The following is a 25,528-nucleotide window of genomic DNA, read 5'->3' on the forward strand; positions in this document are numbered from 1 at the left end:
CACAGGTGCACGCTTGGCACTACTTTGTTGATGCACGTGCGGCTACTGCGCACACAATTCACAAACACAGAAAATAAATTTTTTTTTGGTTTGGACTGGAGTGTACTTTCGGGGGTTACAGCACCCTTTAACGGTCAAGCCAGCCGGCCCTTTACTTATGACACAGGCGCACGCTTGGCACTACTTTGTTGATGCACGTGCGGCTACTGCGCACACAATTCACAAACACAGAAAAAATAATTTTTTTTTTAGCACTTGGGGGGAGCACCCGTGACGGACAGAGCACCCCTGGACAACACTACAGCACCCCTTTAGGACTGGGACACTGCACAGGACTTTGGAGTGGACACAGCCCCTATGGACAACTGACTGCACAACACAGTCCAGCCAGCCCCTATGGACTTTGAAGTAGTGAACACAGCCCCTATTAACAACAGCAGCACAGCACAACACAGCCAGCCCCTATGGACTTTGAAGTAGTGGACACAGCCCCTATGGACAACAGCAGCACAGCGCAGCACAGCACAGCACAGCACAGCACAGCACAGCACAGCACAACACTACTCTGCACTACACTACACAGCCCAGCCAGCCCTAACTCACACCCTCCCTCTTCACTGTCCACAGCCGAGTGAGAAAATGGCGCCGACGCGGGTACCTTATATAGGATCCAAAACCCGCGAGACCCGGAAGGCGGGATGATGACGTTTTGCCTCGATTTCAGATCCGAGTCAGGCGGGAAAAGTCGAGCCTGACTCGGATCGGCCTCGGATCGGGGGGGTTCGGATTTCAGAAATCCGAACCCGCTCACCCCTACTGGAAAGGGAGAGGTAGCTTGGACTACACACTCTAATTTTAAACAGAGGTGCTGCCATGCTGTGAATTGTAGTACAATGCAAGGGACATAAGAATGCAGACACACACTCTAGGTACTAAGAACAATGATAGTCAAAATCATTCTGATAACTCTACAATTAACATGGAGTATAAGTGAGATTCTTAGTGCATATTTGCCCAAACATGTTTGCCTATCCACCACGTCAAGGTGAACCCCATAAGATGGGTCCCTAACATCCATAATACTAACACATTAAGTCAAATTTATTTAGGACTTACCTGTAATAGTGGCCATTCTAATATGTAAACAGAAATGTAGGAACCTGGGCTGATGATTAAAAACACCAAGGGCAGATGGGTGGGGTGCAAATACCAAACAGAAGGAGTCTCAGCCTTGAAGTGCACATATATACACAAATATAGTGGAAAGGGGAAGGGAGCTTGGACTACACACCCTGTTTTTAATCATATCAGAATTATTTTGACTATCATTGTTCTTAGTACCTAGAGTGTGCGCCTGCATTCTATATCCCGATCTTTGAAAATGTGTCAGGGAGTAATGAATACACCTATGCAGCTGCTTGCTGACCTGGAAAACATACTTGCCTACCCTCCCGTTTCAGCTGGGAGCCTCCCGAAAATCGGGTGCCGCTCCCGGCTCCCAGAAAAGCAGGCAAGCCTCCCAGCAGCCACGACCTGTCTAGGCCCTCCCCCCCTGCTGTTACAATAAAACCCCCACAGCGGTGGAAGGGGGGGGAGTGATCGAGGCCTGTCCCCTGCTTCACAATGCCAAAAATGTTGATATTGTGTAGGGGGGCGGGGCTGAAATTACGCAATTCTGTGTCCACGCCCCCCGTTCCACCCCCACTGCAGTGTAGTATTCTCGGCCATGCCCCCCTGCTTGTCTGACCTGGCTGCAGCCTCCTGGAAGGGGCAGGCAGAATGTCGGCAAGCCTGCCTGGAAATCGTGAACCTTTTGTGGTCCCGAGAATCGAGTTTGAGAACCCTGATGACAATTTTGTATAGTGTTGAGAAAAGAAAATTGGGGTAGACTTTCCTAGTGAAAACAACGTATACAAGAAAATGTGAAAACTGGTCTGGCCATATGGGGTGAAACAAATGAAAGTATTAAACATGGTCATTTAGTATTGTGTTTAGAGTCTAATTTCTTCTTTCATTTATAATAATAATATTATTTCTTAGTACATCCTGCTATAACATAAACTCCCCACCATGGGTGAATTATAAAATGTAACCACCAGCCCCCCACTTACTGACATACCAGTACACAGTACAATGAATAAGAGATGCAGATGGTTATCAGCAAGCCTGCTCCCTCCCACTCCGCAGGCATCAGCATGTTCGTATCCTGAGTGTTTCTTTTCTTTGATGCTGATTATTCACTCATCAGGTATATGGAGAGGATGTAACTGTGCTTTGCCTATTCCTCAGTAACTGCATACAAATAGGTTCTTCCACAGCATGTCTATTCCACTGTTCTCAGTGTCTGTGTTGGAGCTGAATGGGATGTCACACTCTCTCATGCCTATGGGATTAAGAGGAGTTTTTTCCCTCTGCTACTGATCTATCTTTAACTATCCAGATTGCAGTGCGTGGAAAAGTACGCCAGATAATACAGCAATTGGTATGAGAAGAATATGTTCCTGTTTGACTGCTCCTTTTGAGAATGCTCTTGTCTGCTATTAGCAAATAGAGGCGTTTGAGTGATCACTTGGAAGCATATTGAGTCCAGTGCTTTGTGTATTTTTGGCAGATATATGTACAGGATTTTTGACAGAGACAGACACAGTACTGCCCCTCGCTTCTGTGATCATGCAGGACACTTCACCTAACACAAGCTGCAATTTTTAGTTGTTAGTAAATACAGATTTTGTACTGGGATGTAGGTGCACCATTAATTCAGTCTTCAAGGTATATTATCGTCTCATCTGAACTGCTCATTGGTAACTTGATTTTGTACAAGGAACAATTTTGTTTTTTTATGCAGTGCAGTTTTACACAACACTTCACAAGATTTCTCTGAGATTACACTGTAATTTTATCAGCGACAAGGAGAGAGTGCCTTGCCACAGGGAGCCACCTGGGATTTCAGCTGGGGTCTCCAAGAGCGAGTAATAAAACAAACAATTAAATATCAGCATCTGACTCTGAGCAATACCCCCCTCTGAGCAATACCCCCTGCTTTCCAACATCTGCGGAACATGGGACTAATCTGGATAACTGTTCTTTGGAGCCCAGGGAGTTCAGTGTGTTTTCCTCTGAAAGGTTACCAAGGAATAAATACAATATCTGGTCTATCCATATGCTTATTTCGCCCCCTACAAATCTCCTAGATTGTTGCTCTTCTCATCAGTAAATGGGACAGGGTAACTATTATACAGAGAATACCAAAAAGGTAGGTTTTTAATGAGAGTATTTTAGGACATGGACAAATTATATTATTATATACCTGAAGGTACGGTAAATACTGGATAATGAAATCGTGCACAGAGCTGTTAATTAATTGCCAGTTAGTAGGTTGGTGGGAGTAAGAATAAAAAGTACCATAAGGTTACCAGCGCATGGAAGACAGCATGAGTCACCAGTCACAGAGGAATATTCTCCACAATGTCTAATATTGATATGGAGATAATTAGTCTAAGATTCTGGAAATGTACAGATATCATCTGGAGGTAACAGAACACTGACACTGCAGATTGTGATACTGGTGTTGGTTTTGCTTACAAATCAGAATGATATACCTCTTTATTACCTAGATTTTAAAGACAATTTGATTCTTAACAATTATGTGGCTTTTTTATATTTGTTATACATTTATTTGTTCTAAACTTTGTTATTGAATACATGATTGCATGTCTTTCCAGAGTATTCTAAATTCTGACGTTTATACAGTATAAAATTCCTTGATAACTTATTTTATGGCAATGTGTTCCTAAAGCAACTGTTACATTCTATTTTAGGAGAAGAGAAATGATCAAGATATTACTCCCCTGGAGGGTTTGCAAACAGACATCAAAGCTAATAAAACCACAAGGGACAAAGAGAAGAAAAAGTTGGTGAGTGACAGTATAGTCGGTAGATGGTTTTCTATTGAATTAGGTGAAGTATTAGAACAATATGGTGTGCAAGGAGGTTTGGGGCACAGTCCGAATAATGGACCCCGAAGGGTAAATGTACTAAACATCTGTTTTTCAAAGCCACTGATTCTCAGCAGCTTTAAAGGCTGGATTTAAAAGTGCAATTGTATATACAAACAAAACAAGTCTGATCTTGCAGGTATTTCTCTTTCCCCTTTAAATTCAACCCTCAAAGCCTTCAGGATTTGGCGGTTTTGAAAAAACAATCTTTAAAAAATATATCCCCTAATTTCTGTCTGCCGCAAATCCTTTGCATATACCATATCCTCCAGTTCTGTCTTTTAGGAGATACGGCTTGATAAGTGTGGCCACAGCCAATGCATTATAATGGCATCTCAGGGCAGGAGTTTATTTTGGTGTTAATAGATTGGAAAACACAATTCTTGACCTGCCACTTAATTTGGAAGTAATTTCTTAGGTACTTCATAATTGGTGGTGATATATACACATAATATCAAAAGCTGATGTATAATATATGATGGCTGGCAGTGGCATTCATTCTTACTCGTCCCCATCATTAGACCTTGGCTGGTCATGTCTTGATAAATCAAGGGTCTAGTAAGGAGGCAGGTGATTATCTGATCACTGGCATAGGGCATTCTGTGGGATCAGTTCACTAGCACGCTGTTATTAGATCCAGATAATAACACTGAATATAACTATTGTTGGTGCACAAAAGAAACACATCAGGCACATCTCGCAGTTTACTGGGTCCCAAGTTGAAAGATATGTGAAAAAAAGCATACATATATATAATAAGGCAAAAGAAAGGAAAGGAGTTGGGGAAACGAGAGAGAAAACCACTTTCTTCCTCTTCTGAGCTCTTCAAGACTGTGATGATCATGCAGTCCGCAAAAGCTTATTTTATAGTGTACACAATAACTGATTGTGTGAGATGACTTCTTGGATCACCATTTATTGATATTTAGAGTATTTATGTATTACCATTTATTGTATTGTAATTGGCTCAAAAACAGATGCAAACTCCAACAGGATTACAGAGCATAAAAGTAGGTCATAAGGCAAAATTAGTATAATGTTATTCTATCAAAGGTTTTAGATCATAGAAACCAGATACTGAGCCAGAATAGAAACATTCTGATTATTTTTCCTCAATGTAATGAAAGGGTTAAACTATTTACAAGTGGGGCGGTGGTAATACATAATTTTTAAACCTGTAGGTTTAGCAAGCGTTAAAATGGGCACCATGCCATTCAGACTAGTCTGTAAAGTCATTGCTCTCCATAAACTGAACAAGTGGGTAATGCATATGGAGCTTCCTACATCAATCTGTTCTAAATAATGAGACTGCATCCTCTGCCAGAGACTTACTTTTACTAGTCACGCTCTGGCCTGTTAGAGTGAGAGGAAGGGAAATGTTATTTGAATGTACTAATGTACATTTCAGAAACATGCTGTTGGTTCACAACAATGCATTATTGCACATTATATACAAAATATTTATTAAGATATCCAAGTGTAGTTTAATCTTCAGAACAATGTATAGAATTTATTGTATATACATATATTGAAGTGCCAAAAATAATGGGATAAATGCCTAGTATATTGTAGGACCCCCCTCTAGCCCAGCAAACTGCAGCAACTCTATGTGGCATCGATTCAACAATTAGACAGACCTCTGGAGGGATACTGACCCATGCCATCTGGGTAGCTTCCCACAGCTCTGATATTTGTAGTGCAGAATCTTGGGTGCAAATTGACCTCTCCATCGTGAAGTCCATGAAGGGCTGCAAATGGTGATAATGCAATGTTGTTACCAGTCCTCCAGGGTCCAATTAGCTACGTCACGAGCTCAGGTAAGACGCTGTGCCTGGTGTCGTAATGTTAACAGGGGCACTCTGGTGGGTCTGCTGCTCTCATCCCATGGAAGCTAAAGTATGCTGCACTGACCTGCTGGATATGCGTCTGGTACCTCCTGCATTGAATATGGATGAATTTGAGCCACTGTCGCTTGTCTATTATAACAGACAATTCTGGCCAGACGCTGCTGGTCACTATCATTAAGCATCCATGGTGGGTGGTAATGCCTTCCATGAGGTATTCCTGGTACACACGTGACACTGTAGATTGAGAAATGTTAAATGTTCCCACAACTTTGGAAATGGAATGTCCCATTCGTCGGTCACCCACTATCATGCCCTGTTCGAACTCCAATAATTCACGTCGCCTTGCCATGAGCAGCCTAACCGGTGTTCAAGCTGACTCACAAGATGTCAGATTACAACTGATGCAGCTCTAGGTACAGTGACAATACCTAGCTTCACCTGTTCATCTTTTCAAATGTGTTAGTGAGTAATGAATACACCTGTGCACAAGCTAGGTGATCTGGAAAACGTGAACTCTTGGTAGCTCTCAAGGACCGAGGTTGGCTACCCCTGGTATAATTCATACAATGTCCAATTAAGTTAGGTAAATGGCTGGTTGCTCCTCTTAGTAGGTTCCTGTCAGTAAATGGTCCTACACATACAATACAAACACAAAAAGGGTGCCAATTTGTGTAGTATTTTTCGTAAAAAAATAAATAATATAAAAGTAATGAAATAAAAAAATATTTCTTCAATTAATATGCATGCATCAAATGTATCTTACAATAATGCTTTTCTCTTTTTTTTTTTTTTGTAAATCTCTTTATTAATGGTTGACCAGGACATAGTTATACAGACAATATAATATATAATTTTCTTTTTTTCCTTGCATTACAGTAGGAATTAAAATAATAATAGAAGAAAAAGAAGAAGAACAGTCACATATTCCTATTATCTATTGTACATTTAATTTTTATCAAGAGTGTATGAATTGTCACATGTATCCATATGGGCATCCTATCTTGACAAATAAAATATAAAACATAAAACACAAGAGATATATAAAGTAGGCAAAATATCACCATTCCAGAAATCAGAAAAAAAAAAAAAAAAAAAAGAAAAAAGCTAATGTGACCAGAAAATGCATCACTGCGGCATACACTACCACAGTAATCCTTAAGAAGAGCTAATAAGTTGTCTTATTACATACCATTCGGTACCTTCAAACAATTTTAAAATCGAATGTTGTGTATGATTGTCTAGTTGGTCTATAAAATAGGACCATTTTTTATAGAAAGTTTTAACTCCTTTCTCTATATTAGGCAGTGTGGATCTCCTATCGAAATATAATAGTTTTAATAGCCATGACTTAAGTTGAGTAAGAAATGGAGAATTTTTAGAGATCCATTTTTTTAATATAATCTTTTTTGCTACCGTTAATATAACTGTAAGGAGGGGAATAATGTCCCGTTTATTGGGACCTAGATCCCAATTCGAGAATATAACAAAGAGGAGTGCCAGAGGATCAGGATGAACATTAATAGAAAACAATACGTTAATATATGCCACAATCTTATTCCAAAATAGTCTAATCTTTGGACATTCCCAAAAGTTATGGTAATAAGTAGCTGGATAATGATGACATTTAGGACAGACTCCAGATTCATCCTGAACCATGTGTTTGCGTTGTTGTTGTGTTATATATGCCCTATTTATAAATTTAAAGTGGACTTCCTGAAGAAGAGCCGATTGGGCGTATTTCATGGTGGAATCAAATCGTGATAATACATCCAAGGATTCTGGGTTGCATGCCATATCTGATGCCCATCTAGCATTGGTGACCCTCCATATCTTCCTCACATCTCTGTCTAGTAAGTCTCCATAGAGAAGTCTGGTATGGTATGTGTTACTTTTAATAAAGACAAGTAAATCAGATAAGATGTCTGTGGAGTCATCAAGAGACCCTAACGAAGGAAGGGAGTTTGCAAAATGTCGGGCCTGTAAATACATAAAAAATTGGGCGTGAGGTAAATCGAAAGCTATTCGAAGATCACCAAAAGATCTCAGATTTCCTCCAGGATCAAAAATATCTTTTATTTTCATTATTCCTTTGTCTCTCCATTGTAAAAATCTGATATTTTCCAAGGCAGGTGTGAAAGCTGGATTTCCCCAAAATGTAGTGTAATGAGAGCTACTGAAGTTTCTATTAAGTTTACGGTTAATAAATAACCAGGCATTGTATGTATCGAAAAACAAAGGATTGTGGAGTATATCTCGAGGAATTAATGAACGGGGAGAGTGTAGTAATGCTGCTGGTGAGAAAGGGGGCTAATATAGCCTTGTCTATAGAGATGTCAGTGTATAGATCTCTGTCAAGCAGCCAATCTGATATATATCTGAAAAAAATTGTCTGCGAGAAAATTTTTAGATTTGGGAAACCCAACCCTCCGTCTGCTCGTGGAAGGTATAATTTATTCATATTTATTCTGGCCTTTTTTCCCTGCCAGATAAATTTGGTGAATGCTTGAGTGCAGGATGTAAGGTCTGTTTTGTTAAGTGATATGGGTAACATCTGTATGATATATGTTATTTTAGGGATAATTATACTTTTTATTAAAGCAATTCGCCCCAACAGGGAAAGGGGGAGGCTTTTCCAGAGGTCTAAGAGATGGAACATTTTTTTAAGTAATGGTGTGAAATTGCTTGTATATAGATGTTTCAGGTCTGACGTTATAAAGGTACCCAAATATTTCAGTTTTGAGTTAGCACGTTTGAATATAGAAAGGGGTGAGGGTAAGGGATTGTGGGTTGAGCATCCCGAGACCGTAAGAATCTCCGATTTATCAACATTAATTTTATAACCAGCGAAAGACCCGAACTCAGAAATGATATCTAAAATGTTTGGAATGGATTGTGATGGGTTGGAAATAAGTAACATCATGTCATCTGCAAAAAGACTGACTTTTAATTCTAAATGTCCAATTTTGATACCACTGAATAATTTGGATTGTCGTAAGGCCACCGCCAGGGGTTCTAATGCTAAGGCAAATAGCAGTGGTGATAATGGACATCCCTGACGTGTTCCACAAAGAATCGGGAAAGGGGAGGATAAAAATCCATTGCATAGAATTTGGGAAGATGAGTTTGAGTATAGGGATTTAAGAATATTAACAAATTCATTAGGGAAGCCAAATCTTGTCATTGTGTCAAATAGGTGGACCCATGATACTAGGTCGAACGCCTTCTCGGCGTCCAGTGAAATAAGAACACTGGGAGTCTCTGGATTATGAAGTTTTATGTAGTGAATTGCAGACAGTACTTTACGAATATTAGTCACTGAATGACGTTGCCAAATAAAGCCAGATTGGTCTTTATGAATTAGTTGTGGCATTAAAATTTTAATACGCTCTGCCAATATTTTAGTGAATAATTTGTAATCCGTATTTAACAGAGAAATCGGTCTATATGACCCTGGTAAAGTAGGGTCTCTTCCCGGTTTAGGAAGTAATTTGATCAGAGCAGCATTAAAATATTTAGGTATAATTTTATCGTTCAATATAATATTAAACACATTAACAAGTATATTTATAATCTTTGGTTCTAAAATTTTGTAATAATCACCTGTAAGCCCATCAGGCCCAGGTGCTTTCCCTGGTTTTAAAGCTTTAATGGCATTCTGAATTTCCTCCACTGTGATTGGTAAAAGCAATTTTTCTGCCAAAGTATCAGGTAGTTTTGGTATATTAATATTGGACCAAAAAGAAGTTTGATTTTTATCATCGTAAGATTTTTGGGTATATAAAGATTCATAAAATGAGGAGAAGACTGATAAAATTTGTGAGCTAACTGAAGTGATAGTACCATTAGGTTTAGTTATGTGTTTGATGGTGGTGGAAGGAAGTGAGCCCCGTATTAAGTTGGATAGCAGTCGTCCTGATTTGTTACCTAATTTGTGAAATTGGAAGTCTCTATTGAATAAGGATCGATCACCTAACTGATTAAGAATTTCTTCAAACTGTGTTTTTCTCTGGAGGTAGTCAGCCTTATGAATGGTAGAAGGGGTGTCTTTGTATTTTTGGTAGGCCTCTGTCAGGTCTCTCTGAGCCGCCATGTAAGATTTAGAGAATTCTTTTTTTGTGTAAGCAGTGTATGATAATATATTTCCTCGTAGTACAGATTTGGAGGCCTGCCAGAACAGAAGTGGGTCTTCTGATTCGTGAGTTGAGTTAGTAATCTTGTATTCTTCCCAAAAAGTTTCTATTTTACTTCTAAATTTAAGAGATTGTGTTAAGTATGACGGAAATCTCCATTGTCTATGCGACCCCAAGTCAGCAGCCATAGACAACGAAAACCATACCAAGGCATGGTCCGATATAGAAATGGGTTCTATCTCTGTCGTATTAATCCGTGTAAATAAATGATCTGAGACTAAAATATAATCTAATCTGGATAAGGATCCATGTGCCGCAGACAAACATGTGTATTCTTTATCAATTGGGTGCTTAGCCCGCCATATATCAATAAGGTTAAGTTGTTCATTTATATACGGAATACCAAATTTTGGTGTCTGTGTGCAACGTCTGGACTGTGATTTTCTATCTAGTTTTGCGGAGGAAACTACATTAAAATCTCCACATATAATCAGAGAAGAGGAAGAATAAGGGAACAGTTTTGTCAATAGGGACATCACAAAAGTTTTATCATATACATTCGGGGCATAGATATTACACAAAACAATGGGGGTATCATTTATTTTCATATCGGCAATTACTAATCTACCTGACGGATCACTGTACGAATTTTGTAGTTGAACATTAAGGTGTCGTTGTGCTAAAATCACCACACCTCTTGATTTTGTCGAGTAAGGAGCTGAGGCAACCACTGACCACCTCAGCATACCGAGTTTACGAATTTCAATATCTAACAAATGGGTCTCCTGTAAGCATATAATATCTATTTTTAATTTATTTAGATATGTCAAGATTCTTTTTCTCTTGATAGGTGAGTGGATGCCTCCTACATTTAAAGTTCCTACTTTAATTTGTGATATTGAAAATACCAAGGCATAATTAAATTGAACTCACGGTACATTAATTTCCATGGAAGTACATGACTGTTATAAAAAAAAGAAAAATCATTATCACACAGAACTACCAAGATGGTGATCATAATAATAAAAAAAAAATGTAAATTTTGAAAGAAAAAGAAAAATGATAAGAATATGGTCTCGAACAGAGGAAACCACATTAGAATTATGTAGATATATATATATAACTTCCAGTATAAGAGCAAATAAGTAAGTTATTAAACTAAGTTATAACAAACTCTGCGACATCCGCTCCTAAACCACATCCAACTTCATTTTTAAACTCAATATATAAGAATATTAAGTGTTATGAGAGAACATTGAAGACAAATAGCATTATCAATAGCGGTAATGTCAGAAACATTACAAATTATGTTCTGAAAATGTAGGAGCATAATAAAGAAAGTATTCTATTAAATTGTGTCATATGACAGATGCTTTGAACGAAACATAGAATACTAATATAACCATATAACAATATAATCTAAACCGGTGTCTGATGTCATGAATTGACTAGAGTCCCAGAGAGAAAAATGGAGGTGACATCCGCCACCGTCGTCACAAGTAAAAGCGAGGTGAGGTATGAAATAACATGCGAGATTGTAGGGAGATCACGAGTAGTCATTATGGGATTCATTTGCCTCTTCTGCGGTCTGTTCTTCATCCAAATATGCCTCTGCATCCATAGCTCTTGTAAAATCAATAAACGAGGAACCACTGTAGATTCTTAAACGTGCAGGGAATATTAACGCAAACTTGCGGCTTATTTTGATAAGTCGAGTACACACCGGGGAAAAGGCTTTACGCGCCTTAGTAACTTCAATAGAAAAATCTTGGAAAATGAGGAGTCTGCTATCATTCCACAATAAATTTCTGGTTTTCCTAGATGCTAGCCATAGTGCATCTTTATGTGCATAATTTAAGCAGCGAAAAATCACTACCCGTGGCCTAGGATTTGAATGATCTCGGATTGGACCAACTCTATGTGCACGTTCCACAATGATCTTAGGGTAGGAGTCAGAGATTTTCAGTAACTCAGGGAGTGTTGATTGAAGAAAAGAATATAGCTCAGCCCCTTTAAGGGTTTCTGGCAGGCCTAGTATTCTCAAGTTGTTTCTCCTGGATCTATTTTCCAGATCATCAATTTTATTAATAATCTGGTTTTGTATTTTAGTAGTTTGAGAGACAGAACCTTTCAAAGTATATACATCTTGATAAATCTCCCCCAATCTACACTCAGAGGATTCCACTCTGGTGGAAAGCTGCTGTACTTGATTCTTAATATCTTTGATTGCCTGTGTAAAGTGTGCAGTTTGCTCCTGCATTAAGGGTTTCATAGTGTCTTGTATGGCTTTCACCATAGTGTCATAGGTGATTGGAGTACTCACTGTGGCTGTATTAGGCAGTAGTGCTGGGGAAGGCTGAGTATCAGACTGAGACATAACACTGCTCAACTCCGTCTGAGACGCCAGCGATTCAGGCGCGGGCGCCATCTTGGATTCTGAGCGCAGCTTCTCAGCTTTCTGAGTCTGGTGTCGTCTGGGCATCTGTGGGGGGAAATATTTTTCCATACACCGGACGAGTGTCTCCGCTTAGTGAGGTAAGCGTTTGTTCTCCGATGGAGGCTGATAAACAGCCGTGCACGCCGTGTGAAGCTGGGTGGTAACGGAGCTGAGCGCTGAAGCGTCTCACCACATCCTCACCACAACCGGAAGTCTATGCTTTTCTCTTTTTAACAAATTAGGTGATTTTTTTTTTCTATACTAGTTATCTCGTATTTCTCAATATGGCTGGATAAAACTTCATCCAATTTCTCAACCTTCTGTAGAGGTCCTATACACAGACCCTTGTACCAAAAGTATCCAAAAAAACACCAATGACCACTCATCGTTCAATACTTCACAAAAACTGTATTTATTTGGTAATAAAAATAAGGTTCAAATACACGTTCCTAGAAATAGTTCTTATCAACAAGTGGGTTATCCTCTTTGAAGACAGCTGTTAAGTGTCACATGCCATTTCACAAGGATAAGAGATACACACCCCTGAAGAAGTCAATGATGACGATAAGCGCCGGGTGGTTCATGTGTGGATCCCTCCAGAAAGGACCTTGTCTAATTTCGCCAGAGCTCATACCCACTGGTAGGGTGAGGTGGACTTAGTATTAAAATCTAACCCTAAAATGGATAACCAACATCTTGATAAAAAGAACGATTTCAAAAAAGTATTTGAACCATATTTTTATTATCAAATAAATAAAACTTTTGTGAATTACTGTACAATGAGTAGCATTTGGCATTTTTGGGGGGCCTTTGGTACAAGGGTCTGTGTATAGGACCTCTACAGAAGGTTGAATTAGTGGATGAAGTTTTATCCGGCCAGATCGAGAAATACAGAGGTGTCCTCCCTCGTCTTTGCTGCAGTCTTGCCAAACAGCCCTTCCTCTGTCGTGCCTGATGCCGTGAGACTCTGCTAGTGCCAGGTGTATTATTTTATGCCATATAAGCGTCTTAAGTTGCAATGTAATGCAACTAGGATACACCAGGAGATTGTGTGCGACAGTCTCTCAATCAGCATGCAAAGTGTTACGATGCAGCAGACGCAGCTTTTTTCCACACCAAGTTCCTTTTACAGTCTCAGTCATACACATATATACAAGTGTCACGTATCAAATTAATCCCCTGATGCATCCTAGTCGCATTGCATTGTATAAAAATAAATAAATGCAAAAAAGATGCCCAATGCTAGCAGAGTCTCACAGGAACTGGCAACTCACGCCAGGCAAATCGTGCTGCATGGCGTATTAAGGCTAGATGACAGAGGACACAAACCCTTATATATATATATATATATATATATATAATGGTTGATGTACATTGATGGATAGATTGTAATATTGTCATCTTGTCTCTCCATTGCTAATTATCTTGTAGCAATAGGATATCACTGCCCTGCATTCACTTTCACAGTCTCAACTTTATCTCGGGTCCAATTTATGTTCTATTTATGGCTGAAAGTATGTATACCTACATCACTCGTGTCCCAGTTCCTCTCGCAAGATCCCAATCTATTTATCTACAATGCTTTCATCTCAAATGCTATGGCACTGGTCTATCTTTAGCCACACAAGTGAGTCATTTACAATGGCCAAGCACAAGCACAGTGCAAAAATGCTTCACTCTGCTTATAATTTCAGCACACACCTGATTGTACACCTTTTTTTTTGTTTGTTTATGTTCCTGATTGTACACCTGATTGCAGGGACGCTAGCATAGGCATGTTTCCCAGTTTCTTTGTGCAGACTGGCAATAGGAGCATAAAATAGGCTCAAAACAACGTTTGTACTTGTGTTTATACATTATGGGCCTGATTCAGATGTGTACTCAAAGCCAATATTTAGGCAGATCGAGTGATTGATTGCCATATGTGTAAGCCGCACTGTGCATGCGCAGCGTTAGAATTGCACCTACGCTCGCACAGAGGATTCACTCATAGAGTGAGTGACAGGTAGCCAGGTGGTGGTTAGAAAAACGCAGGCATTTCGGACCATTTAAATGCCGTTTTCAGGGCGTGCATCAATTTGACACTGCGTCCTTGCTTGCCACAGGAGAGCCCTCTGTGTGTCTAGAGACACGCGGTGTGTGCGGCATGTTAGACTTACTTAGAAGGCTGATGGCTGCTGTACCTGCCTTCTATGTTTCCAGTTTTGAGTGAGTGGCGGATGTGAGACGCTTTTAGTGGGCGTCTCTAAGCACTGGACGACAAGTTAGTCCAGAGGTTCCCAAACTTTTTTGGATCACGGCACCCTAGAGTATCAGCATTGTTTTCACGGCACCCCTAAGCCAAATGTTTGTTGTTGAGAAATTCAGAAAAAAATGTAGTAAAGTAATAAAGTGAAGTATAATGTGCTAACCTGTCATCCTTAGGTTCAGTTATGTGGTGTTGGACAGGTTTGAGCTTCTATTTGTCTACATATTTACATTACATTGACCATAAATAATTTGATTTGGTGCTGGACCACCAACCTGAGGCACCCCTGCAAGTGTCCTGAGGCACCCCAGGGTGCCACGGCGCACAGTTTGGGAACCACTGAGTTAGTCATTAGTATATTTTCGCAATTGCAATCCTTATACATACTAAATGTGCAAAACACGTATCAACAGGGTTAATTATTTGCTCAAACCAATGTACCAATATTTGATATATCCAGCTAGAACAGGATTATAGGAAGGCCAACCAAGGGACTAGTGAACAGAAGAAGAGAAAGGTTATTGCAACAACCACTAGTACGACTGCAAAAACAGTAAAATTCCAATATGTTAGGACACCGATTTTCAAATTCGGTCCTCGGGACCCCAAACAGTGCATGTTTTCCAGGTCTCTTCACAGAATCACAAGTGAACTAATTATCTCCACCTGTGGAGCTTTTAAAATGTGTCAGTGAGTAATGAGTACACCTGTGCACCTGCTGGGTGACCTGTGTGGGGTCCTGAGGACAGAGTTTGAGAACCAGTGTGTTATGATATTAGCTTTTTATTGTTTTATTTGCTCCTACTGTTGTTTGGTGCAATAACTTTTCTCCTTTTCTTGCAATTACTTGACTTAGGAGTTGTATTGATGTGACAGTTTTATTTTGATATATCTGATTTACTTTGCACCCAGATTTATACTATTGAACAGAGATGCAGGGACGCTAGCGAACAGGGATGCAGGGACGCTAGCGTACAGGGATGCAGGGACGCCAGCGTACAGGGATGCAGGGATGCTAGCGTACAGGGATGCAGGGATGCTAGCGAACAGGGATGCAGGGACGCTAGTGTACAGGGATGCAGGGACGCTAGCGAACAGGGATGCAGGGACGCTAGCGAACAGGGATGCAGAGATGCTAGCGAACAGGGATACAGGGACGCTAGCGAACAGGAATGCAGGGACGCTAGCGTACAGGGATGCAGGGACGCTAGCGTACAGGGATACAGGGACGCTAGCGTACAGGGATGCAGAGATGCTAGCGAACAGGGATACAGGGATGCTAGCGAACAGGGATACAGGGATGCTAGCGAACAGGGATGCAGGGACGCTAGCGTACAGGGATGCAGGGACGCTAGCGTACAGGGATGCAGGGACGCTAGCGTACAGGGATGCAGGAACGCTAGCGAACAGGGATGTAGGGACGCTAGCGAACAGGGATGCAGGGATGCTAGTGAACAGGGGCGCTAGCAAACAGGGATGCGGGGGCGCTAGCGAACAGGGATGTGGGGACGCTAGCGAACAGGGATGCTAGCGAACAGGGATGCAGGGACGCTAGCGTGCAGGGATACTAGCGAACAGGGATTCAGGAATGCTAGCGAACAGGGATGCAGGGGCGCTAGTGAACAGGGGCGCTAGCGAACAGGGATGCGGGGACGCTAGCGTACAGGGATGCTAGCGAACAGGGATGCTAGCGAACAGGGATGCGGGGGCGCTAGCGAACAGGGATGCCGGGACGCTAGCGAACAGGGATGCAGGGTTGCAAGCAAGCAGGGACGCTAGCGAACAGGGATGCAGGGACGCTAGTGAACAGGAATGCAGGGATGCTAGCGTACAGGGATGCATGGACACTAGTGAACAGTGATGCTAATGAACAGGGAAGCAACAAAATGCTGTTCTGACACTTATTGAACTTGGCTCTCTCATAATCCTGCTCTCCCCTGCTTTCAGTTACTGCTATGGTAGCACCTAGTTCCTTTTTGCATTATGGATGTTTAGATGTAACAATGGCATCACCATGTCATATGACTACTCTGATGTTATCGTACATGGCAGGTAAAGAAGTAATGTGGGGCACTAGCAGGTGGGAAGTGGGAATGTGGGGCACAAGCAGGTGAGGATTGGTTCAAAACTCTAAACTTTATAAGTGAAATGTCTATTGGCGCTGACCCCTATTTATATAGAGACAATGAGGGTCTCCTACTGTATACACCAACAGTATATAGCCACATGAGGTGTTGTGATTAAAGTGAAATCATTTATTACAAGAGATACCTTCTGATAAAAGATATATCAACACAATAAAACATACACAGTCACAAACATAAAAATTCCTCCTTGGAAAAGGGAATAAAAACTGCATATAATAAAATACACTCTTAGCAACAACAAGTGAAAAATTACCCTATTTAAAGGGAATAATAAAGTAGGTAAACACTGATAAAGATCAAAATATTCAGTGTGAATGGTTCATACCAATAGAAAAAACTAGACCTAGGATCTCTGAATGAAAAAGGGGATAGATGTAGGGGCCCAAAAGTTTTTATGTAGATTAGGTCAGTTTCTAGACTTCCACGATTCACAGCGGTCAATGCGTTTCGACCCCACCTGAGTCTTTATCAAGACATTTCTATTGGTTTGAACCATTCACACTGAATATTTTGATCTTTATCAGTGTTTACCTACTTTATTTATTCCCTTTTAATAGGGTAATTTTTCACTTCTTGTTGCTAAGAGTGTAATTTATTATATGCAGTTTTTATTCCCTTATCCAAGGAGGAATTTTTATGTTTGTGTATGTTTTATTGTGTTGATCTATCTTTTATCCCTTTGTCAGAGTGTATCTCTTGTAATAAATGATTTCACTTTAATCACGGCATCTCATGTGGTTATATACTGTTGGTGTATACAGTAGGAGACCCTCATTGTCTCTATATAAATAGGGGTCAGCGCCAATAGACCTTTCACTTATAAAGTTTATTGATTATGTTTATTGGTCCTAACTTGTGGAAAGACCGCAAGGGTTTTAGGCTGCTATATTTTACCCCCTGATAAGCTCCATATCCCAAACTCACACTTTTTTTTCACTGGTCCAAAACTCTGGCCGTGCATTAAGGACAAACAGGCACACACACATTTTCTTGATTATTATATAGATATATGAATAGCTTTAATATAAATTCTTTATTTCAGACAAGGTTACTAAGGGGTCTATTTACTAAGCAGTGTTAGGAAAAGTGATAAGGTGCCAGCCAATCAGCTGCTAACTGCCATCTCACAGGCTGTGTTTGAAAAATGACAGTTGGGAGCTGATTGGCTGGCACCTTATCACTTTTCACTCTTCACTTTTCACTTCTCCTAACACTGCTTAGTAAACAGACCCCTAACATTGTAAGACAATTTGGTTACGCTGGAATGCAATATTGGCAGGCAATCTTGTGTGATTGGAAGTAGTCAACATATTTAAATGATTGAAGGGACACAGGGAGTAATTTATAAAGATCATGAATTAGGCACCACATCTGCATATTAGTTACACCACTTTCCATGTACAAATACGATTACTCCACCACTGAGCAAGTGATTTTTGTAACCTGCATAACCATGGGCACAAACGGGGCAGAAAATTGCCATGTTTTACTAGTGGAAAAAAATTATGCAGGTCCCTTGCTTTAAAACTCCCACTCACTTGGTACAGTTGGTATGGCTGGCTCTGTACAGACATTACACACATTATAGTTGTCACCATTTGAATAACTTTCAAGAAATACTTTGTGATGGAATAGGAAGTGTACAACTAAAGAGCACATATATCATACCAGCTGTAGTCTCAGTATCACATATATCATACCGTTCAGCTGTAGTCTCAGTTTTTTATCATTTGACAGAGGAACATAGTGCTCCATTTATGACTAAGTCATAACCCCATTAGTACTCGGTAAAAAGGTTATTGCCTCTGTTCAGTATTTAGCAAAACAGCAGTGAGCTTAGCCTACCGCTGATTATGACTGTACCAATGACATTGTCTATAGATGGTGTTAGCGGTACAGTCTCCATTGCCAGCAGTAAGGATCCAGCAAAGCCTTTCTGGCTCCAGCGTTTGCCTTCCAGGCTTTGCTGAGTCTCTGTTGGGTGGAAGGACAATGCATAAGCGCAGACAGATGTTGTGCAGAGTTTGGCTTCTGGCATCTCAGCAGAGGACACTTTTGAGTAGGACAACACTGGATATCGCTGTACAAGTAATTGATCTTAAATACTGGCAGCATATTGGCCCAGGCACTTTTCAAAGCTTGTTCAAAACTTTTCCATGCAACAGACCACTCCAAATAAATATACAGTAACTTTTTTCCCAGCAAAGTTTATGAGCTTCCAGAGAAATAGATGCTCCCCGGAAGAGCTGAAAAAAACAGTATTTGCAGTTTTTATAAGTCACACAAGCACATTCTGCACAATATAATATCACTTGACGCTAATGCGAAACAAGAATACGGTTTCATGGAACACTTCTCAGTGGTGAATATTGCCAAACACAAGGAAGCAGAATAAATATAATTTGCGCCAAAAAAAACCCTTGAAAATGTATAAATGGATCTTAGTAATTTGCTGCAGTATGATCATGTGACCGAGTGACTGCTTGTGGGTTGCCTAGGTAACCCAGCAGTTGTAGAGACAGGTGAGTATTGTGGAGGTGCATGCCTGCGCTCAGTGATCCTGGCAAATAGTATCAAGGTACTAATCAACTTATTTAGGGGTCTATTTACTAAGCAGTGTTAGGAGGCAGAGTGAAAAGTGATAAGGTGCCAGCCAATCAGCTCCTAACTGTCATTTTTCAAACACAGCCTGTGAGATGACAGTTGAGAGCGGATTGGCTGGCACCTTATCACTTTTCACTCTGTCTTCTAACACTGCTTAGTAAATAGACCCCTTAGTCTGCTGAACAGAAACATATTTATATGCATTTGAATAAGCGGTTGTACATGGTTACTAAATTGGACACTAGGTTTGTGTGGGAATGTAATTGGCACTTCAAGCTTTTAATTGGCCAGCCTATTTACTGCTTTCTGTCTCTTCAACACGTTAGTCACTTTGGGCTATACTTACTTACATAGTGCTACAGTCTGTTTCTGTCACAGACAAAGCATCACCATCTATCTACTATATAAAATTAAAATTTGTCCTTCTGTCTTTCTATACAAATCCACAGTTTACAAGCCAAGATCGTGAAGTTTTACATACGAGCGTATTAAAACACGGCAGAAGCAACTAAAAAATTTTTAAATCGAAATTAATTATTGTAAATTTTTAAATAATTAAAAAACACAATTTTTGCATAGCATTCGCCCTCTACAGGTCAGGTACGGAATTAGAAAAGAATTTAGCCCACAGTTTACAAGCCAAGATCTCTCTACACCTAAAACACCAAAGAAGAATAAAAGCATTGTCCTGTTTGTTTATTGTTAGATGCAGATTTGGACACCATTCTTCTTGGGCCATCTGCAAGGTCAATAATAAAAATATTAAAATTTTATTTTTGTTTCATTTCATAATTTGATTTTATAACATGCATTTTGCTACATACTAAGGAATTATGGAATTTTATTCTGTAGCATATAATCTAAGTCTCTGAACATCATTTACTATGGCTCTCGCATTGAGTTTACAGTACTGTACCTTTTAAATGCTGTATGAATTTATTAGGGATGAGTAGGTTTGGTTCTTAGAGAACCGATCCCACCCGAATTTCGGGGATTCGGGACGATCCGAGCGAAGCTCGGATCTCCCTGCCTGCCCCAGAACCCTCACCCGAGGCAAAACCTTGTGATGGCGCTGTCGGGTCACAAGGTTTTGTATTGAGCGGGCTTAACGCTGATTGGCTGAGAGAGCCGTCTGTCACGGCTATCAGCCAATCAGCGTTAAGCCCATTTAATATAAACACAGGAAGCAAAAGAAGATGGCACCCGACATCCCTCGCTGCCTGACACCACACTGGCAGCATCCCCCGCTGCCGACACCACCGCTGCCGACACTGCTGGCACCCCTGCAATGCTGCCTCACATACTCAGGACACCCTTAGCGACCCCCACACTGAGGACACCACCAGCATCTGCACTGCAGACACTGTCAGCACACATGCACTGAGGACACCGCTGGTACCCCCACACTGCCGACATTGCCGGCACCCTGCATTGAGAACACCCCTGCACTGCCGACACAGTCAGGAAACCTGCACTGAGGAACCACTATTGATATTAAGCCAGGCTTATTATGAGTCTGAATATGGTAAAAGTTGATATCTGCATCCATGAGGAGAGATCCATCTGATTTACAATCAGGCCCATAAAGATGGCAACTATACTGGGATGAAAAAAACGCAGCTCTGCAGGACAAATTTTTATTTATACTTGCTCATCCGTCAGCTTACACAACTACATGGTGTCAACAGTCGCGACCAAACTTTTTTGTCTACCTCATTGGTTCCTCACTATGGAATGCACAGAGGCTACTTCCGGTTCATTCCTTTTCAGCTCCTGAAGGGTAAAACTGATTGGATGAATCTTATACACCGTGGAGACCCTGAATGCCGGAAACAGCTGCACAAGGAACTGGAAGTAGTTTCATAGTGCGATCCAGCAACCAGGAAGTACACAGTCATCCTGGTATCAGAGCAACAGAAGCTCTTGGCCATGTTTACACTGTACATCTGACAAATTTTGAATGCTTCTATCTCCGAAGTTTGCTTTACATCGTTACAGGTCCTACTTCCTTCAAAGACCTTAGGACTGTGGATGGGCAAGTTTGTCACACTTTTTTCGTGAGGCCTGCCTAAGGAGAGGTTTGTTGGAGGATGATGTGTAAACAAACATTCTTAAAATCCCGGGCAACGCTGGGTACACCAGCTAGTATGTGATATTTAGGTATTTGCTATAAACTATCATTACAATACATACACACCCTTTCTCCACCGGACTCAGGCCACATCCCCCTGTAAAGCGTCTGTCTGAAGACAATATTAAATGAAATATGTTTTAAAATATTTTACCCTCTAGGCTGATTTCTTAACAGACGGGTATATTATTCCAGTCCTAGTCTGCACGGTAGGCAAATGTAGAGCTTTCAGGTTGTTTATTGAATTGAGGAACTCCTGGCAAGCTTCTGAAAGTGGAGCTTATATAAGTGATTCCCTCTGTTGTATATGAGAACTATGTTGTAGCTCAGTGTATGTAGACTTTGGCAATGTGTTTGTTTGTAATGTGCCCATTTCTAATGTTTTTATGTACATGTGATCAGATGTAAATAGTTTAGCAGCTGCTGTTTCTCTTTTTGAGGGGGAGATTTATCAAAACTTGGAGAGAAATAAAGTACCAACCAATCAGCTACTAACATTTAACAGGCTGTACTAGAAAATTGTCAGAAGCTGATTGCTTGTTACTTTGGAGTCTATTTAGTTAAGACCGCATGTTATTGCGACATATTTCAATACTATTACTGCACTATTTAAATGAAACATTATACCGGGACAGACTTGTGATAAAGGTATGTCCTGGCTAGGTTCCCAGATATCAGCCTCGTTGTTAATCTCCACTGCTAATGCACCTGCTGGGTCTGATGTGTCTGCAGAACCCATATCCCCCAATCATCCCGCTTTTCATGGTGTGTCTCATCTGAGGGCTGTAATGTCCCCTAGGGAAGAAGGAGAGTTGGGGTGAATAGATGACACTCCCCTTCCCACAATGCCATGCCCGCTTTTTGGGTGCATGGAACTTTAGCACACACCGGATCCTGAATTTTGCCTTATATATGTTGGGAGGTATGCAGAACCAGGGCTGGATTAAAGGCAGGGCGACAGGGGCAGTCGTCCAGGGGCCCCCACACATATGGGGCCCCCACACATTGTCCCCGACCCCTGGCCACATGCCTCAAGTCAGGTCCGGCTAAGGTTGGTCGCGATCTACTAGAAGCTCGCGGAGCTCCTGCATGTAGATCGTGACCAACTAACTGTTAACGCTGGCCTCTGATCGCTTCAGAGGCCAGCGTTCCCAGTGATTCATTGCGCGGGTGACGTCATGATGGCACCCGCGCGATGAGAGGAGCCTGCGCGCCTTTACTGGATCTAGTTAGATCCAGCAGGCAGAGGCAGCCGCGACGGCGGGACCCAGGAGCCCTGACAGGTAAGTTTTTCACAGGTGTGTGGGCGCGGAGGGGGAGTTAATACTGGGGGCACTACTTTAGGGTGCACGACTACAGGGGGCATTGCAGGGGGCACAACTACTGGGGGCATCAGACAAGTGGCACAACTACAGGGAGCATTGAATAAGAGACACAACTATTGGGGGCATTGCAAGGGGCACAACTACTGGGGGCATTAGAGAAGGGGCACAACTACTGGGGGCATTAGAGAAGGGGCACAACTACAGGGAGCATTGGAGAAGAGGCACAACTACTGGGGGCATTGCAGGGGGCACAATTACTGTGGGTATTGGACAAGGGGTACAACTACAGGGTGCATTGAATAAGAGGCACAACTACTGGGGACACTGCAGGGGGCACAACTACTGGGGGCATTAGAGAAGGGGCACAACTATTGGGGGCATTGGAGAAGGGGCACAACTTCAGGGGGCATTGCAGAAGGGGTACTATACGTGTGTATATATATCTATATTTATATATATATATATATATATATATATAACCTTTATTGATAGGGGCCCCCACATGTTTAGATAGTACTTACATATGGATTGGGATTGAAATGCCGGCGGTTCAAATCCCGACATCTGATGCCCTACAGGATCATGATCCCAACAGAGGCAAGAAAGTACCCTAACCTCCCCTGCCCCCCCCACCTCCCCTGTCCCCCTAGTGCCCAACCCTAACCTACCCCCGGGGGTGCCCAACCCTAACCTCTCCTTACCACTCCCTAATCCTAACCCTCCCTAATCTCCCCCCCAAAACTAACCATAACCGAAACCCCGCTGGACTCCCTAATCCTTCATTGTTCCTCAATAAAAAAAGCATTTATAAAAATTGATGGAAATACTCCACCTGTGGCAAAACATTTTGTGGAAATGGGACATAATCCTTTTGATTTTAAGGCTATGCCCATCGATTACATTCCACCATCTAAACGAGGAGGTGACCGTAATAAACGACTATTGCAACGTGAAAGTAGATGGATATATGACCTTCAATCAGTTTTCCTTATTGGTTTAAACAAAGAATTAACATGTTTTCTCTAACCAATTGTTCAGCACTCATCCTAACCCACCTCATGCTCTTTTCTTCCTATCTTCCCCTTCTGTGTCACGCCTGTCTGTCTGCCCCTCCCCTTAGAATGTAAGCTCTCATGAGCAGGGACCTCTTCCCTCATGTGCTTCTCTTTACATTTTCTTCTACTCTCTACTCCCCATTAGGGCACCTAACACGTGACTGCCAACTCCCGGCAGCTTATTGTGAGTGCTTTAATCACTATTTCAGCAATGTATATAAATCGTGTCCTTGTCCTGCACTGTAATGTACTGTAAGTTACTTGTTTCTTGTTCACCTATTAGTTCTATGTACTATGTAAGGCGCGGCGGAACACTTGTGGCGCCATATAAATAAAGGATAATAATAATAATAAATTGTAATGAATTAATGTAATCTGAGTTAATGTATCGATTGAAATAATGTTTCTGTTTAACTGTCTGTTCACCTTTCCACATTCACTGGGATCTCTGGCACTTTCGCTTTATTTAGGTCTACAGCATCGGTCTCCCTATTGTATGGGTTATGTGATCTGGGATTATACAATTATATATTAACTAGTAGTCTTGTAATATTGTAATACGATTGTAAATGTATTGTGTCCCGGAAACCTGTTTCTTATGTGTGGAAAGCATGGATGACATGTGTGCATTCCATTGCCGGGAGTATGAACCCTATATGGAGCGCGCACATGTGAGTGATAAGCGAGCGTTAGGGGATTGGTTGCTAGTGATTGTGGGGAGAGGTGACAGGTGACCGAACAGGTATTTGAATTCTATCTGGATTCAGTATTGCTGCATGGCCCCTGGAAGAAAGTGTTAGTTAGCACCAAAACGGCTGTCGGGTATCCTGCTGCCGGTCCTCTGCCACAGATCCTCCCATGATGAATATGCTCTCATGATAAGTACTCTGTCTCTCTCTAATTTGCACTTTATTGGCACTATGGCACTTTGGATTACTTGATCTGATGGCAAGATGAAAAATATATATGGCTATAAAATATGATGATTTTTTTTGTGAGTGCGGATTGAGTTTTTTGGACTCTGGATTTAATCCAGCACCCGATCTTTCGATTTATGTAAGAGTGTGCAGATTTGAGAGATAGATTTTATATATATATATATACAGTATTGTGCAAAAATTTTAAGCAGGTGTGGAAAAAATGCTGCAAAGTGAGAATGCTTTAAAAAATAGAAGTGTGAATAGTTTATTTTTTCTGAATTAGCAAAATGCAAACTGAATGGTCAGAAGGGAAATCTAAATCAAATCAATATTTGGTGTGACCACCCTTTGCCTTCAAAACAGCATCAATTCTTCTAGGTACACTTGCACACAGATTTTGAAGAAACTCGGCAGGGAGGTTGTTTCAAACATCTTGGAGAACTAATCAGAACTTCTGTGGATGTAGCTTGCTCATATCCTTCTGTCTCTTCATGTAATCCCAGACAGACTCGATGATGTTGATGATGTTGAGATCAGGGCTCTGTGGGGGCCATATAATCACTTTCAGGACTCCATGATAAATTTTGAGCCAATCAGACTCCTCCCTGATGGTATTGCATGGTGAATAAGTACCCTTTCTTTATTTCTCAGACTTTTCCGAACAGTAGATGGTTGTACCTGGGTCTCAC

General features: G+C 41.1%; 1 protein-coding gene across 5 annotated transcripts in view; it reads left to right on the forward strand.

Moving 5' to 3' along the window:
• RIMBP2 (RIMS binding protein 2) overlaps nucleotides 1-25,528 on the forward strand; it is a 575,178-nt gene that overhangs the window by 31,662 nt on the left and 517,988 nt on the right. For all 5 annotated transcript variants that reach the window (XM_088482099.1, XM_088482100.1, XM_088482101.1 and 2 more), the window contains exon 2: nucleotides 3,819-3,914. In XM_088482099.1, the coding sequence (XP_088338225.1) occupies nucleotides 3,819-3,914 (96 nt within the window). The remainder of the gene's footprint in view (nucleotides 1-3,818; nucleotides 3,915-25,528) is intronic.

This window comes from Taudactylus pleione, unplaced genomic scaffold, assembly GCF_031769625.1.
Source record: "Taudactylus pleione unplaced genomic scaffold, aTauple2 ptg000282l, whole genome shotgun sequence".
Classification (NCBI taxonomy): Eukaryota; Metazoa; Chordata; class Amphibia; order Anura; family Myobatrachidae; genus Taudactylus; species Taudactylus pleione.